Source organism: Pagrus major, chromosome 19 (genome assembly GCF_040436345.1).
Source record: "Pagrus major chromosome 19, Pma_NU_1.0".
In the NCBI taxonomy this organism is placed as follows: domain Eukaryota; kingdom Metazoa; phylum Chordata; class Actinopteri; order Spariformes; family Sparidae; genus Pagrus; species Pagrus major.
The window spans coordinates 23752032-23767260 of record NC_133233.1 but is presented as its reverse complement, the minus strand read 5'-3'; the positions used below and the strand labels follow the sequence as shown (position 1 = coordinate 23767260).

Below are 15229 nucleotides of genomic sequence, written 5' to 3'. Positions count from 1 at the left end.
CCCACTGATGTACAGACAACTGTCACTGGGTCGCTTTGATGCTGAGGAAAACTTAAAAACGTGATTATTCTAAGGCAAGTTCTGCAGTCGTGAGAAGCATCTTTTCTTCTATGATTTCCAGTAGTGGAATAAAGCTAATCACACCCTTTGGAGGGTTGTTTGACTATTCAGAGCCACCGTAGTTTAATAAGAGAGTGTGATAAAAACAGACTGATCACAAGACGACTATTGACCATGATGTTGTCTGAATATCTGCAGATCCAGGTGAAACTAGCGCATTTTAACATGCAATATGTAAGAACACACTTCTGATATCATGTTGTATGTGTCTTGTATATAAGCAATGTCTACTGAAGTTAGCATGCTAACCAGTCCGGACCGCTGGCTAGCTAACTCAGCTAACTACGACTATGAAGTGGCCAATTCTTAGATATTGCACCTTGCTCAAGTGATTATACATCAATAAAAACATAATAATGATTTTTGAATTTCATTCCTGCCAATAAGTCCCCTACATCCCACAGACTGGTCCTGTAATTTAGAAAATAAATCAGCAGCTCAATCCATTATAACATTACTCATTAGTTGCGGTCCAAAAACATGCAAATAGTTCAATATTATCTACATTTGCACCAACTTCAACCATAAAATCCTGCTTTTACATTAATGCATGAGTAATAAAAACCTAATGATATACTATAAATACTATAACAGTCACACAGGACCTTTTTCTGCATTATAACTTTTACTTTTACTACTTTAAGCACATTTTCCTGACTGAATTAGCATATTTTGACTTTAAACTAGAATGAGGAACTCAGAGGATATTTGCTGTAGTTGATTTTGGCGACCCCTGTGGACAAAAGTGGTCGTGTTTCCACCGTTACAACACAAAATATGATTGTTAATCTACTCACTCGCGCTCTTATTTGCTTATGTAGGTCATGAGAGGCATCGTTATTCAATTGAGGGAAGGATCTGAATACTTCCTCTCGCACTAATGATTTCTAAGCTGATTCACGGATGTTTATTTCAAGATCGCAGTACTTTCACCTTGTGTATCTCCACCTTAAACCTCTCACAAAACCTCTGATCTACAACATTCACCTCCAGCTGGCATATATCTGAGATGTGACCTCTCTCGACAGGTCAGCCGGGGCGACACACATCGGCTCTGATGTCACTATATTACACATGTCAGAGCCTGGAGCTCGGCCACTCACGGCCCCACGCTCAGCAAGACAGATGACATGGTCCCGCCCACACCCACTGACACGCCATCTGCCATCGCAGCAGCCATGCACACTGTAAACACTCACGCAAAACAAGGGCACGCACACACACATGCAAACACATTTAATTTACAAAGAGACGCTGTCAGGACGTATAAGGTCGCCGCCGGCCAGGCTGACTGTCTGGACGTGAGAGCGGCGAGCTCAGACAGAGAGGCAGGGCAGACAGATGTCATGGAAGTGACAGGGGGGTAATAAGGAGTCAGCATTCGCTCGGATCACAGTCCACTGCTGCGCTTTTTCACCAGAGGGAGAAAAGCTCGAATGTTTTCTCTTTTCCCCTCAAATGTCTGAGCATCAAAACAAATCAGAGAGGAGGCACATCGTTACGTCATTCAACTTGTCTTTACTCTGAGGAGGCAACTGAGGGGAGAAGACAAGAAGACGAGTTTCATGACCTGGTTTGATCACAATTATGCAACTACATAACGCAATGTGCAAGCTACAACCTGCAACTCCAGGTAGAAATAACTTTATTTCTAACCTTTCAAATGCTGGTACTTCTGTCTTTATCAGCATTAGCAACATGGATGCTAAGACTTCTCTTAAAAAATAGTTTGACAGTTTGCTTTCTTGACGAGAGTTAGATGAAAAGATTGATGCCACTCTTACATTTATACTGCAGCAATGAACCTGGAAAAAGCAGCCGTTAGCTTAGCTTACCTTAGCTTAGCTTAATGATTAGGAATAGAGAGGAACAGCTAGCTTCGGGAAACAGCTAGTTTGGCATTTTTGAATATACACTTATTAGCTTTTTGCGCTGATAGTTAGATAAGGAGATTGCTACCAATATTACATCTGTGTTCTATGAAGATGGAAAAGCAGCTGTTAGCTTAGCTTAGCTTAGCTTAGCCTGGCCTAAAGACTTAAAAAAAAGACTTTCTTTAGTGGCCTTAACCTATTTAATCTGACAAATAATGACCAAATCATAACGTCTGCTAATGTTAGCTGTTGTTTAAATGCAACTGCAGTCATCACATATATGGTTTTATGTTAGCATACATTAGCTAACGATAGCTAATCAATCAGGATGCTGTGAAATGATGATGTCAGATTAAATACATACAATATTAGCTATTAGCTTACCCACCCTGAGCGTGACATCAGAAGAAAATGGCCGCCGTGTGAATATGGTCTACTGATAAATTAACTGACTCACGTGATAAATGGAGGCGGGGTCTCTCGGCGGAGACTCTCTCTGACTCGTCTGGAGGACGTAGTGGGAGGGGCTTTGGCTGTGGTGGCTCCGCCTCTTGGCGCGTTTGGCCGTCTCATTGGACCGTTTGCCCGGACGAGCTGTGTGGGAGGAGTAGTCGTCAGGGCCGGTCCTGTCGTCGATGCTGGACAGCCCCACGTAACGCATCAGTGTTGCTTCTGTGGAATTAACCGAAAGTCAAATCCATCAAATTCACATGCAAACACAGTTTTCTCGACAGTATTGATCTTCACCTCAGTGCTACAGAAGATTTTTAATCTCTGTAAGGGTTTTTCTACGTTAATTTGAGACTAAAATTAAGAAATATTTATATAAAACACAATGCAAAAAAGGTCACATCACTCAAAGATTCATTAAAATCAGACTAGTGGTGTTAAAAATAATAAATAATTATTCAGTTACAGACTTTGACCTTTAATCACAGCATCATTATTGTGCTAATCAGTCATTATGAGCAAGTAAACATGGATGCAATCACGACATAACTCAAAATATTTTGAAAATCATCATCATAATAAATGTTTTAAATATAACTTTTGTTTGTGAGACAAAAACACACTCCACACACACATTTATGGAAAGTATGCTGCTAGCTAGCATGGTCTCAATCTCTAGTTTCAAGTCGTCTTCAACACGGCATGATGTTCGTTTAGTAAGTTATGGTCTAAAACATGGTATACTTTAGGGCGGGGCTACCGTTTGCATCCTCAGTCAGAGCCAATCAGAATATCCTTCCCAGCTCCATGTTGTCAATTCTCGCTCAATCGCGAAGGCCTTAATGCGAAAACTCAAAACCAACGTGTGACGGCATGTCAGCTCCATCCGATATTTACCACACAGTCTCTAAGTTGATGATGAAGCCGTATTCCAGCACCTTCTGTTACGGCGTGCGGGACAACAACGCCGTTGTGTGTTTATTGGATTAGTTCAGGGGTTCGCGCTCTCTACATCTCTTCCCCGCCAACTTCCTTTTTTTTTTACCGCTTTTCCACCTCGGGGAGGAAAACTCAGGTCTCACTCCCTCTCCTCCCGCCCGCCCTGTCCTGTCCTCCCCCTGGTTGCTAGGCAGCGGCCGGAGGAAAGTGAGACACCGAGAAGAGCTGCTGTCAGCGTCGCCATGGCAACTGCGTGAGTGATTCAGGTGGAGGTCAGGGAGAATAGTCTTTTTTTTTTCCCTCTCCCTGTTCCTCCCTCCTCTTCCTCCTCCTCTTCACTCCCTCCTCTCTTCCTCTCCTTTCCAAACGCTTTTATTCTTCCTCCCTTTCATTTTCTCTGCCTTTGTGCCAACTGTCTACCTTTCTTTTTTTTTTTTCTCTCACCCCCTCTCATCCCCTCTTATTTCGTTTCTCTGTGATGCTAATCAGAGAGAGAATTAGAGAAAGGAATGGAGGCGCATTGATCTCTCTCTCTCTCACACACACACACACACACTGATCTGGTCTTAATACAGAGCGAAGGGAACATTAAACTGAATCTAACAGCCTCTTCAGGAGGTGCACACACACACATATGCACTCCACACGCCGGCAACTCACCTCTGCGGCTCTCTCTGTTAAGCTTGGCTGGGTCTTCATAGTCGCCCACCCAGTTACACTCCACAGGCATGGAGATGGGCCTCAGCCTGCCTACAAGTACGCACACACGCACACACACACATACATAATTATAAAACTTAATATTCTCCTTGGAGAGGATTAGGTTTCTGGCTCCATTTTTAGACTCTGAAATGTGAAGATTTGGGGATTGTTGCAAAGTTTTTGTTTACTTCATCCACGATTTATACGAGGTCCATTAATAGCAATAACAAAACTGTGCATTGGTTTCACTTTATCGCGTTAAATGAACACCATGAAAGCACGTAACGGACACACACTGGCTCAAATCAAGAGCTGCAACACTTAATCAATTATTAAATTAATCTACAACTATTTTATTTCTTTAGATTCAACAGGAAAAAAGAGCTTAGTCTCATGCCTATGCGATCACTTGTTGGCAGTTGTAGGCTCTAGGGCGGGCGTAGAAGCTCATATCTGGCAAAATGAGGTGTCTATAGCTCACAGGTTGGCCACCATCTTAGCATTCATTAAAGCTCCATTAATATCAATTGTTCATTAGTTTTACTTTATTGCGTTTAACGAACACCATGACAGCACATAACAGACCCACATAAAAAGCCTATCAAATCCAGAGCCGCAACAATTAATCAATAAGTAGTCAACAATCGCTGATTCCAGCTTGTGGCATGAGAAAATGAGCGCACAACTGTGGATGATCTTGAGCAACCAGTTCATGATTTCTGCAAAGAGACACTGCTGTCGAGTTTTTCCAAATGTTTTCTTTGAAACTCTGAGCACCACAAGCCGAGAGCCATCCAGCTCCATTATATTCAAGAGAAGGCAGACATCTCCACGGCTGATATCTCCAAAACCCGACAACTCACACCAAAACAGTCTGGAAGCATAAATAGCACAACAGGGGAGAGGTAGAATATGTTGATTTCGGGGTGAACTCGCACTTATTTCATCCCTTCAGGCGCTTCCACCCTCCAGAGGCTTGCCACATGACGTCAGTCACGACCTACATCTGCTAAATCTCAAGAAACAACTTGCAGACAGTCCATGACGGAGAGGTTAAATTATTCCCTGTGTGTTTTAATAAATAAAGTTGTTAAAGTCTTAATAAAAGCAGGTCGTTAAACTTATTAAAACGGACTCAAATGAAACGTTTTATCTGTATAAATTCTTCAGCTCTATCTCCCAGCCCTCCTCGCTCACTTCACAAACTTTTCTATCAACAGCCTCAGGGTGGCAGGTGGACTCTCAGCCCCATGATTGTTTTTTGTGAAGTGGTTCAATACAACAGAATGAGACTGAACTCAGTGATCTCTCTCATTTTCTCTCTCACACACACACAGACACACACTTTCATCACAAGAGCGTACCATATGTAGGCGTGGTGCAGTACACGGGCTCCTCCTCTTCTCGCCGGCGAGACTCTTGATCCAGGAAGGAGTTTGGTGACTCAGAGCGCTTAGCGACGCTGACGCCACCGTGGTTACGTGAGGCCTCATCTCCAGACAAGGCTCCTGTCTCATCCCTATGGCAACAGCAGAGGCGGCAAACGAATGGTCGTCAGAGTCAGAGCCCCTCTCTGCTGTCACCGGTTTTACTTTCTTATCAGCTGAATTTTTTTTTTCCCCCAGACAAAGACACTGTACCTGGGTGCGTATGGCTCAGCAGGTGGAGGGGGGATGTGGAGGTCCTGGAGGGCGGAGTTCTTGGTGGGTGTGCCTGAGGGTGTGGCCGAACCGCTGCCAGGACTTCTGGTTGGCTGAAGAAAGGAAAAGTGGATCAGGTTTCTCAAATATTTTACATGTAAATATCTGTAAAGTCACTATCTATCGCTGAATGAGGTAACACGATGTAGACTGAGCCTCTGATCCATTGATGAAATTTCTTGCACTTGCAGTATTAGGAACTGTTAGTGACGCACTTTCCATCACCGAGCACTGGTTGGTCCGCCGGAAAGAGTAGGTGGAGCGGACACAACAGACGAAGCAGCTGTTTCCCATGTTCAAGTTTTGTTACTGTTTACACTAACTTTCTGCATATATAGTAAAATAGTCTGAAACAAGAGCTTAGGTAGAAAAATGGACAGGGGGTTTTATGTCTACCCGATCACTTGTTGGCTGTTGTAGGCTCTAGGGCGGGCATAGAAGATCATATCTGGTCAAATGAGGTGTCAAACAATAAATTATGTTTTCCAATTTATTAAATCAAAGCGATGGAAATGTGCTTAGTTGCAGGCACAATGGAGTTTATCCACAGTTGTTGTTTTCTCTCTTTACTGGTTTGTGGCGACCAATATCCAGCCATAACATGAGACCAAGCTGTCGTTTGAGGAAATATTCACTCTCTTTTAGCTCGTTTTTGGTCTCCACCAACTCCGACAAAATCTGTGCAAAGATGTGACTGGAAAATCTGTTGCTGGTCAACATATTTGCAGGTAGGAATTACATTTCCAAAGACAATTAAAAGCAAATTAGTAATATAGCCTGTAGACATGATGTCTAGGAGACAAGAGTTGTGAAAAATTATCCTTTAAAAGTCATAACTGAAGTGTTCCCACAAAACAAAACAGCGATGGAGGGGAAGGAAAACTGTTTTGCTTCGTGCTTCCTCCTGATTGTGTGGATAATCAGTGTTAATTAGGGAGATGTATTTCATAATTTGCTGGAGCAGTGGGAATGTGGGTGGATGGTGCCATCAATTCTCCCTTCCAGTCATTCCAGTTTGTCTCAGCTGGCAAACAAAACCCTGCTGAGCCACAGTACCCTGACCTAATTACGCGCTTTGGCTGCAGTCGTAGAGGGAGTGTGGGAATGCCGTGGGGAATTATGTGGGCCAGTGCGGTGTTTTAATAAAGTCTATAAAAGGTAGAGCCGGTCCCACCTGCAGAGCGAGGGGTTTCCAGCGCATGTTCTTCAGCAGAGCGGGGGCGGAGCTGAGCGTGCTCTGGGGACGCTTCTTCAGGGTCAGGGACACGACGCCTTTATCGGCCCTCAGCGAGCCGACCAGGTTACGTAACTGCCAGCCCACCTGTGGATGAGAGACGCCAGAGGGTCAGAGCACTCGCTGTCCTGCTGGTGAGTTATCATCATCTGGATAATGAACAATCACGGCATTACATTTATATTCAGCATGTAGTTTGAATTCGGTCCACGTCGTGATTGGACCTCGCTTGTTGAGCCTTCTGTGCAAAGGCAAGTGGGTGTGGAGGTGGTAAGTCTATCTATAGAGCTTTCATGTGATGTAACCTGCCCTCAATTTCAAAACAAATGCATCTTATCATACATCTCTCTACATTTTTAGCTACTGTTTTTCACAAAACTCTGCCAGGACATTTGTGAACAAAAAACAGCTACTATCTGCTCACCAGAACTTTATTTTTTCTCGCTGTTCAAGCCTCTTTCGTCTGTGCTCATTTTCTAATTAAGGCGAACACACTATCTTAATTGCATTTAGTTGATTGACCTGAGATCTGATCGTAATGCAAGAGGAGGTGCAGGATCTGATTACACTAATTGCAATGCAAGCTGCGTTCATTTGCACCTTGTAAAAGTGTGGCACAGTCTGCAGTAAAGCTGTAAACAGATGGGTCGTCCTGCTACCAAAATTCGAGACGCATAATTACAACTGGCTTGAACTCCTAATTCGATTGAGAGGTCTTAGTATAATATCAGACCGCACCCAGTGAAAACAAGATGGGGAATCTCATTGGGTTTCTCCTGATGTCAAGTCAAGTCAATGCAGTTTTAATTATAAATCCCTAAATCACAAATTACATTGCTTCAGTGAGCTTTATAATCTGTATATTGTACAACACCTTCTGTCCTCAGACCCACGATTAAAGTGAGGAAAAACAAGACACAACAAATTGGACATAAGATAACAACAACATCTTACTGAAAAGTTACGGTTCATATCATTTTTTGGCCACTTGGGGGCAGCCGTGAACACAACACTGTTATATTTTCAGTTTTTAAGTTGATATGTCAAACTTGTTGCCGACGTAACAAATGTTTTTGCTCTGTTTTTGGTCTCCACCACCTCATCCACAAAGATACATATATCTGTCCCTTTAGCTATTAAATACTCCACTATGTTCACCAGCTAGATATTTACTGTCTGGTGTTTGGTGCTGGGCAGGTAGAGTACCGTGGGTTTTCCAAGCTGTTTTTGTATTTTTTTGCTGGAAACAGCAGAAAATGTTGCAGCGATATGAGTGGTGAGACTGGACCAAAACAGTAAAGTTGCAAGCCAATCACTGGAGTAAATACTGCCAATGTAAGTTCTGCAAACCACAGATGAGTTGAGACTTTTCTTGAACATTTCTTTATGTTGCATCTTCCAGCCTTTTTGGGTTCGTTTAGGTACAAAACCCACTTGGTTAGGGTTCGGAAAAGATATGGTTATCATTTTAAATACCTGCTTTGGTCACCAACACACAGCTGGAAAATGTTCCCAACTTCTTGTAAAAAAAAAACCCCAAAAAACGTGTTGTTGTTGCCACAAACAAAGCTGGATATTGTCCCAAGATCTCCTTAAAAATATCCAGCTGTTTCACACTTACAAATACTGAAACACCTGGGTGCAACGTCAGCTAATAACTTTTAACGTAAACCTGGCGAGTGGATTTGGGCCTGACAACCAAGACAATGAGCTGCAAGATCCTGAAATAATCCGAAGAGCTGATCTTTGGATTCATCACTACGAGTAACCCCTTTAACATTACACACTGTCATTTGATTTATTTTTATCACAAAAATATTCATTATAGTCGCTTTAAATGTTTGTTTACATCTGTAATATCTGTAAAAATATGCATCTTCATATTATTAAATCATTTTAGAAACATACAAAATTAAAATTTCAGTTATATAAGGTGGATACACAGTTTAAAAAAGACAAAATGGTCCTTTAACATGCATTTTACCCAATCTAGTTCAGATATTCGGATTCACTCTTAATTTAAGATAATTTCAAGAAGATTTAAGTGCATTTTCCTGCTCTCACATAGAAAACCTATAAATAAACACCTGCATAAACACAAGACGATATATTTAGCACATATAGACACACACACACGCAGACAGAATAAGAAACCCACCACAGTCTGGTGATTGACTTGAATGACTTCATCTCCTGCATGGATCTTCTTACAGCGGTCAGCTGGAGACTACACACACAGAGAAAAGAGACAAAAAGAAAAACAGAAGACTATGAATTGATCTGAGCTTATTGATCGTCTGTACACCGATGCGGGCAAGTGGTCCAGCATACTGTACTCTAATACAGAGGGAGAGCCGTGCAGACTCATTCCCTATGGAAGCTGATATTCTGCTATAGATCTGTTATGTTCTGAGTAAGGGCTTTCACCGCTCGGCTGTAGTTTGGTGTGTGTGAATGTGTGGAAATGATTTTTACCCCTTCAGTAGTTCCTGTGATTACGTGGAGGCCGTCGTAGGTCGACTTGATGTACATTCCCTGATGGAGAGAGGAAAAAAGTCAGTTTCAAATCCTAAAAACTAACTAAAAAACTACAACTCCCATGAGTCTTATCACCTTTTTTTTTTGGCTGATAAGTCAGAAACACTACAGTTTTCAGTGGCAGCCTAATTAATGTTGATAACCCGAAAATGAGATGAGCAGCAGAATATGTGAAATGTTCATTAAATTAAATCTGTCACTTTAACGTAACAGCCATAGTCTTCTGTATATCAGGAGCTACTTACTCCCTCATTCAGAAAAATGAAGATAATGTTAAAAAATGACTCGAGGTCACAAAAATCTTTTTGGCAGAGCACAGACACCAGCTGCAGCGAGCATAATAACAAGACAGCAGCCAAACTTTTCTTGAGACAGTCTAAAAAATGATAATGTCATAATTCTGGTCGCTTCCAGCAGCCTGACAGGAGCGAGCGAGAGCGTGACTGATAGACGAGCTCCAGTAATGTGGCTTTTTGAATTCTGTTTAAATGGTTTTCACTTTAACGAGACAAAAGGCTTCAGGGATGAAGACTCTCTTCTCTTTAAATTGTCTAAAAACTTTCCCTTCATGATTGATGAAATGTGTGAAGTGTCTTCAAAGAGTCCTTTTCCCAAAACAGCTGAAGAAGAAAGGAGACTCGTTTTACATTCGGGCTGATGGGATATTTCAAACCCTGCTGATATGCATGTAATCATTATGAGTAGAAGACGAGCACAGATCTTTTATTTAAGTATCGGGTGCAGAGTCAGACCTTCTGGAGGAACGAACACCCGGACACCCTCACACTGGATCCTCAGAGAGAGCTCAGAGATTACTTTTAATCTTTAGGGATTAAAACAGTGGATTTATCTTCACTCCTGTTCATCAACCTGACTGCAGCAGCAATTTTTTTGTTAGTGTTAAGTTTAGTCTCGCTCGCCGACTTCCCTATCCCGGAAGTAGCAACGGGCGACTAAATGAGACGAACCATTAGCTTCAGAAAACTTGTGGATTTCTCTGGTTTGAACATTGTTGGAAACATTTGGGATAATGTATTCACACAACTCAACAAAATATATAACAAAGACCTGGCCGCAAATATTTAAGTAAAAGTATTAGCATCAAAATCTACTTAAAGTACCAAAAGTGAGTTCTCACTACACAAAATGCAAAGATTGTAATTTTTTATGGATTAATGTTGCAGCTGGCTCATTTTTAATTCATATACTTCTTGTGAATTTCATGTAAGAATCAATAAAGTTCAGACATCATGATTTATTTGTTCATTATATTGTTGTTTGTTGTGTTATCAATCTGAATTTCCAAGGAACTTAAAAAAATACACTTTTTATGAAATAGTGGAGTAATAGTACTACGGAAGCCCTGAGGGGCCAGTGAGAAATATTTTTTTCTGCTGATCCATTCGTCTGATTGATGACAAGATCCAAGTCTGATCCAAATGGGTTTTTTCTCCTGATTTATGACTTGTGAACTGTTTTTTTCCTAAGTTAAACACGTGAATTTGTATTTTATTTTCCAGAAGATTACATTTTGAAGTGTGAAACCATGCATTTATTTTTGCTTTTTAAAACATTTTTCAGGAGTAATTTGGGAATTATCCTCCCTAAAAATCACAAATTAAAAAAAATTCTGCCTGAAAAATGTTTTTTCCTCTCAGTTTCACACACACAATAAAAACTCTCCTGGAATGTTTTTTTCACTTGGTTGCACACATGAAAAAACATTGTTTTCTCCTGCAAAACAACAAACAAACAAAAAATCATGTGTTTTTACAGATTAAATAAAAAAAATTGAGGAATTTATAAAGATTATTCTGGCAAAACCTTTTTCCTCACCAGTTCTCAAGTCATAAACACAGAAGAGTAAACAACTTAGATCAGATGTCATTTGTCATTTGTCCCTCTGGGCTTCCGTATTTTACTGCATATAGCGGCATAAAATGAGCTGGTACCTCAAAATTGTGCTTAAGCGCAGTACTTGAGTAAATGTACTGAGCTACAGACCATGCTGTTGTACATGTTGAAAGATTTCCAAAAAAGAAACTGACACTTCAACCTCTAATACACCCATGCACACAAACAAAAGAACAGGTACCAGTTAATAACTACACACAAAAGCCCAGCGCACACACACACACACACACACACACACACACACACACACACACACACTCATTACCAGGCCTTCAGAGGGTTTGATGTTGGTGAGGTGAACCAGCTCGAGGTGGGCCGACTGAGATACCAGCGGGTCCGATGACACACAAACAATGTGCTCACACACCTCCGACAGAGTTTTGCACTACAGAGAGAAACAAGAGAGAACGAATAATAACACACACACAGCTTTTATAGAACAGCTTCACCTGTGGAAACACTGAAAACAGGTGAAAACAAAAGAGAAAACAACCTGCGCGCCGTGTTTGTCAGCTTCGTGTTGCTGCTTTTGTCTTTTATTAGAGCTTTTTTCTGAGAAAACAAACAGATTTCCCGTCCAAATGTTCAATAGAACGGTTCAGAATGGACGTTGTTAGAGGCTGCAGACATTAACACACCTCTGTGGCTTCCTGTCTCACTTTAAAGGGTCAGTTCACATAAGTGACTATTAGAGAACATATTTTCTCTCTCATCTCAGGGAGCATCCATGCAGATCATTTTTGGTTTATTTGTCCAGGGTCTCTAAAATGATCTGCCTCCACATCGATATAATGGAGGTGAATTTAATTTTCTGGGTCCGCGGCGTTCACAAATTACATTAAAAATCGAATGCAGGGCGCGAAGAACAGAAGACTCCAGACAACATGCCAGACAGAGGACATTTCCACTTGTCATAGCAGGTAAAGCACAGGTGGAACTAATAACATTAATGTCATTGAAAGCTGCGTTCCAGCAATTACTGCGATGGCGTGCCGCAATTAGCACACGTATTAGTAACACTCGTGTTTGACAAGTCAAAACGCCTGCTGGGAAAAACGGTCAATTAAACTGTAGCAGCCCCTCAGTTTGGGAGCAGCTGATCCAGATCTTGGTTTTTCTGGAAGGAGATGTTGCTGCTGAATTATTTATTTTTTTTCGATGCTGTGAGCACCTCGGGAGTAAGTTGGACCAAACCTTTTGAAGGATCTTGCCAAGAGTTGGATGAAAAGATTAAAACTACTCTCGTGTCTGTGGCCTCAGCGAACCACGGTGACGAGCAACCAATTCGAAAAAAACCCATTAACATCAAACTCCGAGTTGTAATTAAGAGTCAGAGAGTCTCTGACAGACGCCAACATCACTGGAGCTGAAGCTGCATTTAAATTCATGTTTAAATGTTTTCATTAGGAGTATTTGAGAGTTTGAAACTTCTTGGAGAACGATATAAATTGTTGATGACTCATCCTGTACTCGGAGGCGTATGATAATTTTTTCTCCAATAAATGTTTTTTTTTAATCTTTGTAACGCTGCCGTGGATGAATAAAGAGAAGGACACGGAGTGTTTCTGGGGTTCATTCCATGGATTACTATACAAAAGTACAATCAACTTGTACAAAGTCAAGCTGTTGAATAATAGGCCAGATTTTTTTTTTGCAGGATATCATGATGTCATAGTGGATAGTGGATTTAACCTCTGACCTTTTAGATTTAAAATATAATTACTTCATCATTTTATCCTGTTAGAAATATTATAAGAATGGGTTGCATGAGGTCACAATGAAATTGATCTTTGACCTTTCACCACCAAAATCGAATCAGTCCATCCTCGAGTCCAAGTTAACATTTGTACCAAATTCGATGAAACTGCCTAAAGGCTTTCTTGAGATATTGCATTTACAAGAATGGGACGGAGAGACAGACAACCCCATGACGTAATGCCTCCGGCCACAACTGCCACCAACGCGGCAGAGAAGCTGAAACCAGCAAATATTGCACGTTTCTGCTTGAAAAATGACTAAAACGATTAATGGATTATCAAAATAGTTGGAAATTAGTTTTCGATCCATCGACTAATCGTTGCAGCTGCAGTGTGTTAACACTCCCAAGTCAGATAACTGGAGTTTTTCCTTTTCTTCCCATGTGAACATGGTGTGAATGCAGCACTAAGTATGGAGCTTGAGGCAGGATGCAACTAGCCTAGCTTAGCAAAAAGACTGGAATCAGAGGGAAACTGCGAGCCTAGCTCTTTCCAAAGATCAAATATACAACTACCAGTGCCTGTAAATGTTTGAAATGGACACATATTTTGTATTTATTTCTCAGTACACAAACAAAAAAGGAAAAACAATAATTTTGTGGTTTTCGGCACATCCTGATGGCCTAGCAAGTTACGGCTCGTGATGAGTGTCGGGAAGTTACTGTGCTTCGCTGTAATTGGTGTGTTTTTTAAATATGGACAGAGCCAGGCGAGTTGTTTCATTTGCTTCCTATCTTTATGCTAAGCTAAGCTAATCACTTGTTGGCTGGCAGCTTTGAATTCAACAGACAGATGAGCTTTTCATCCATCTCTTGGCAATAACGCAACAATGCACGCTTCCCAAAACATCTCCAAAATACCGCAGGATGCGCTGTTGTGATTTATTCACATATCCGGCTGGAGCTGGAGTTTTCTGTGTTTGGGGAGCAGTGTGTGAGCGTGTACGAAGGGATAAAGACACACAAAAAAAGGACGCTACCCATCAACACAGAGCAAATACGCGACAGCTGGACGAGGAAGCAGGACTCACCACATGAAGGATTTTGTTCTCCGTCTCAAACACCGTACAGTCCTGAGGGAGAAGCAGAATTTAATGTAGCGCGAGCAGAACATCCTGTCTTGCAAAAAAACCTCAAGAAACACACACAGCATTCCCGGTGTCTGGGCCTCACGTTACTGAACCCGGCACCTGCACAGCGTATATACCCTCGCAGATAGGAAGCACGCCCACGCAAGCAGACACATTTATCTTTTATTTACACACACATCAGTCATACAAAAGACAGACTGTAAGGACGTAAATAGCAAAAGAAATCGAGTCTCTCTCAAGGATGCAGAGAGCAGAGTCTGCTGCATCCCACCCACACACACTCACACTGTTTCTTAGGGGGATATGACAACCGTGGCAGAATACGAGCTTTCAGCCTCACATAAACACACACACACTCACAAACAATTCAACACACCTGCTGTACAATGGTGGTGAGCTCCAGGCAGAGCTGAATGACATTATTTCGGGTTACTGAGTAGTCTGCCACTGCAGCAAAGGGAGACCTGGGAGGAACAGATAACACACAGCGGCACGTCTTAAAAATGTTTCTGCTGCATTAGATAATGTACAGAGGAGACGGACGGGAGCATTGTTACAGACACGGACACTGTGTGTGTGTGTGTGTGTGTGTGTGTGCACACAGGTAAAAACATTTACAAGAAGCAGGTTCAGGACTCAATCTGCAGTATAGCGTATAAACTGTATGTAAAGTGACAAATGAGTCGCTCGAAAATGACGTTAATGTCATTTCTCTTTAGATTTGTTTGTGTTTCCTTGTATTGTTTTTGCTATAGCCACATAAAACAAGTTAGATAATCAGGATATCTATTTCCAAAACTTTATTTTTATCTCGAAAGACCACTGAGGAGATATCCAGACAAAAACAAAACAGCCAACAACAATACAAACAACGATGTGTGACAGCTGAAAGTTTAGGAACAGAATAAAAA

General features: G+C 41.5%; 1 protein-coding gene across 1 annotated transcript in view; it reads right to left on the bottom strand.

Annotated features, from left to right (window-relative positions):
- Window positions 1-15229, bottom strand: part of cnksr2a (connector enhancer of kinase suppressor of Ras 2a) — a 51089-nt gene that overhangs the window by 14525 nt on the left and 21335 nt on the right. Inside the window, exons 4-13 of the mRNA XM_073488524.1 lie at window positions 14695-14782; window positions 14259-14300; window positions 11737-11856; window positions 9495-9554; window positions 9178-9246; window positions 6960-7106; window positions 5726-5838; window positions 5450-5604; window positions 4044-4133; window positions 2452-2666 (exon numbers count right to left, since the gene is read on the bottom strand). Coding sequence (XP_073344625.1) covers window positions 2452-2666; window positions 4044-4133; window positions 5450-5604; window positions 5726-5838; window positions 6960-7106; window positions 9178-9246; window positions 9495-9554; window positions 11737-11856; window positions 14259-14300; window positions 14695-14782 — 1099 coding nt within the window. The remainder of the gene's footprint in view (window positions 1-2451; window positions 2667-4043; window positions 4134-5449; window positions 5605-5725; window positions 5839-6959; window positions 7107-9177; window positions 9247-9494; window positions 9555-11736; window positions 11857-14258; window positions 14301-14694; window positions 14783-15229) is intronic.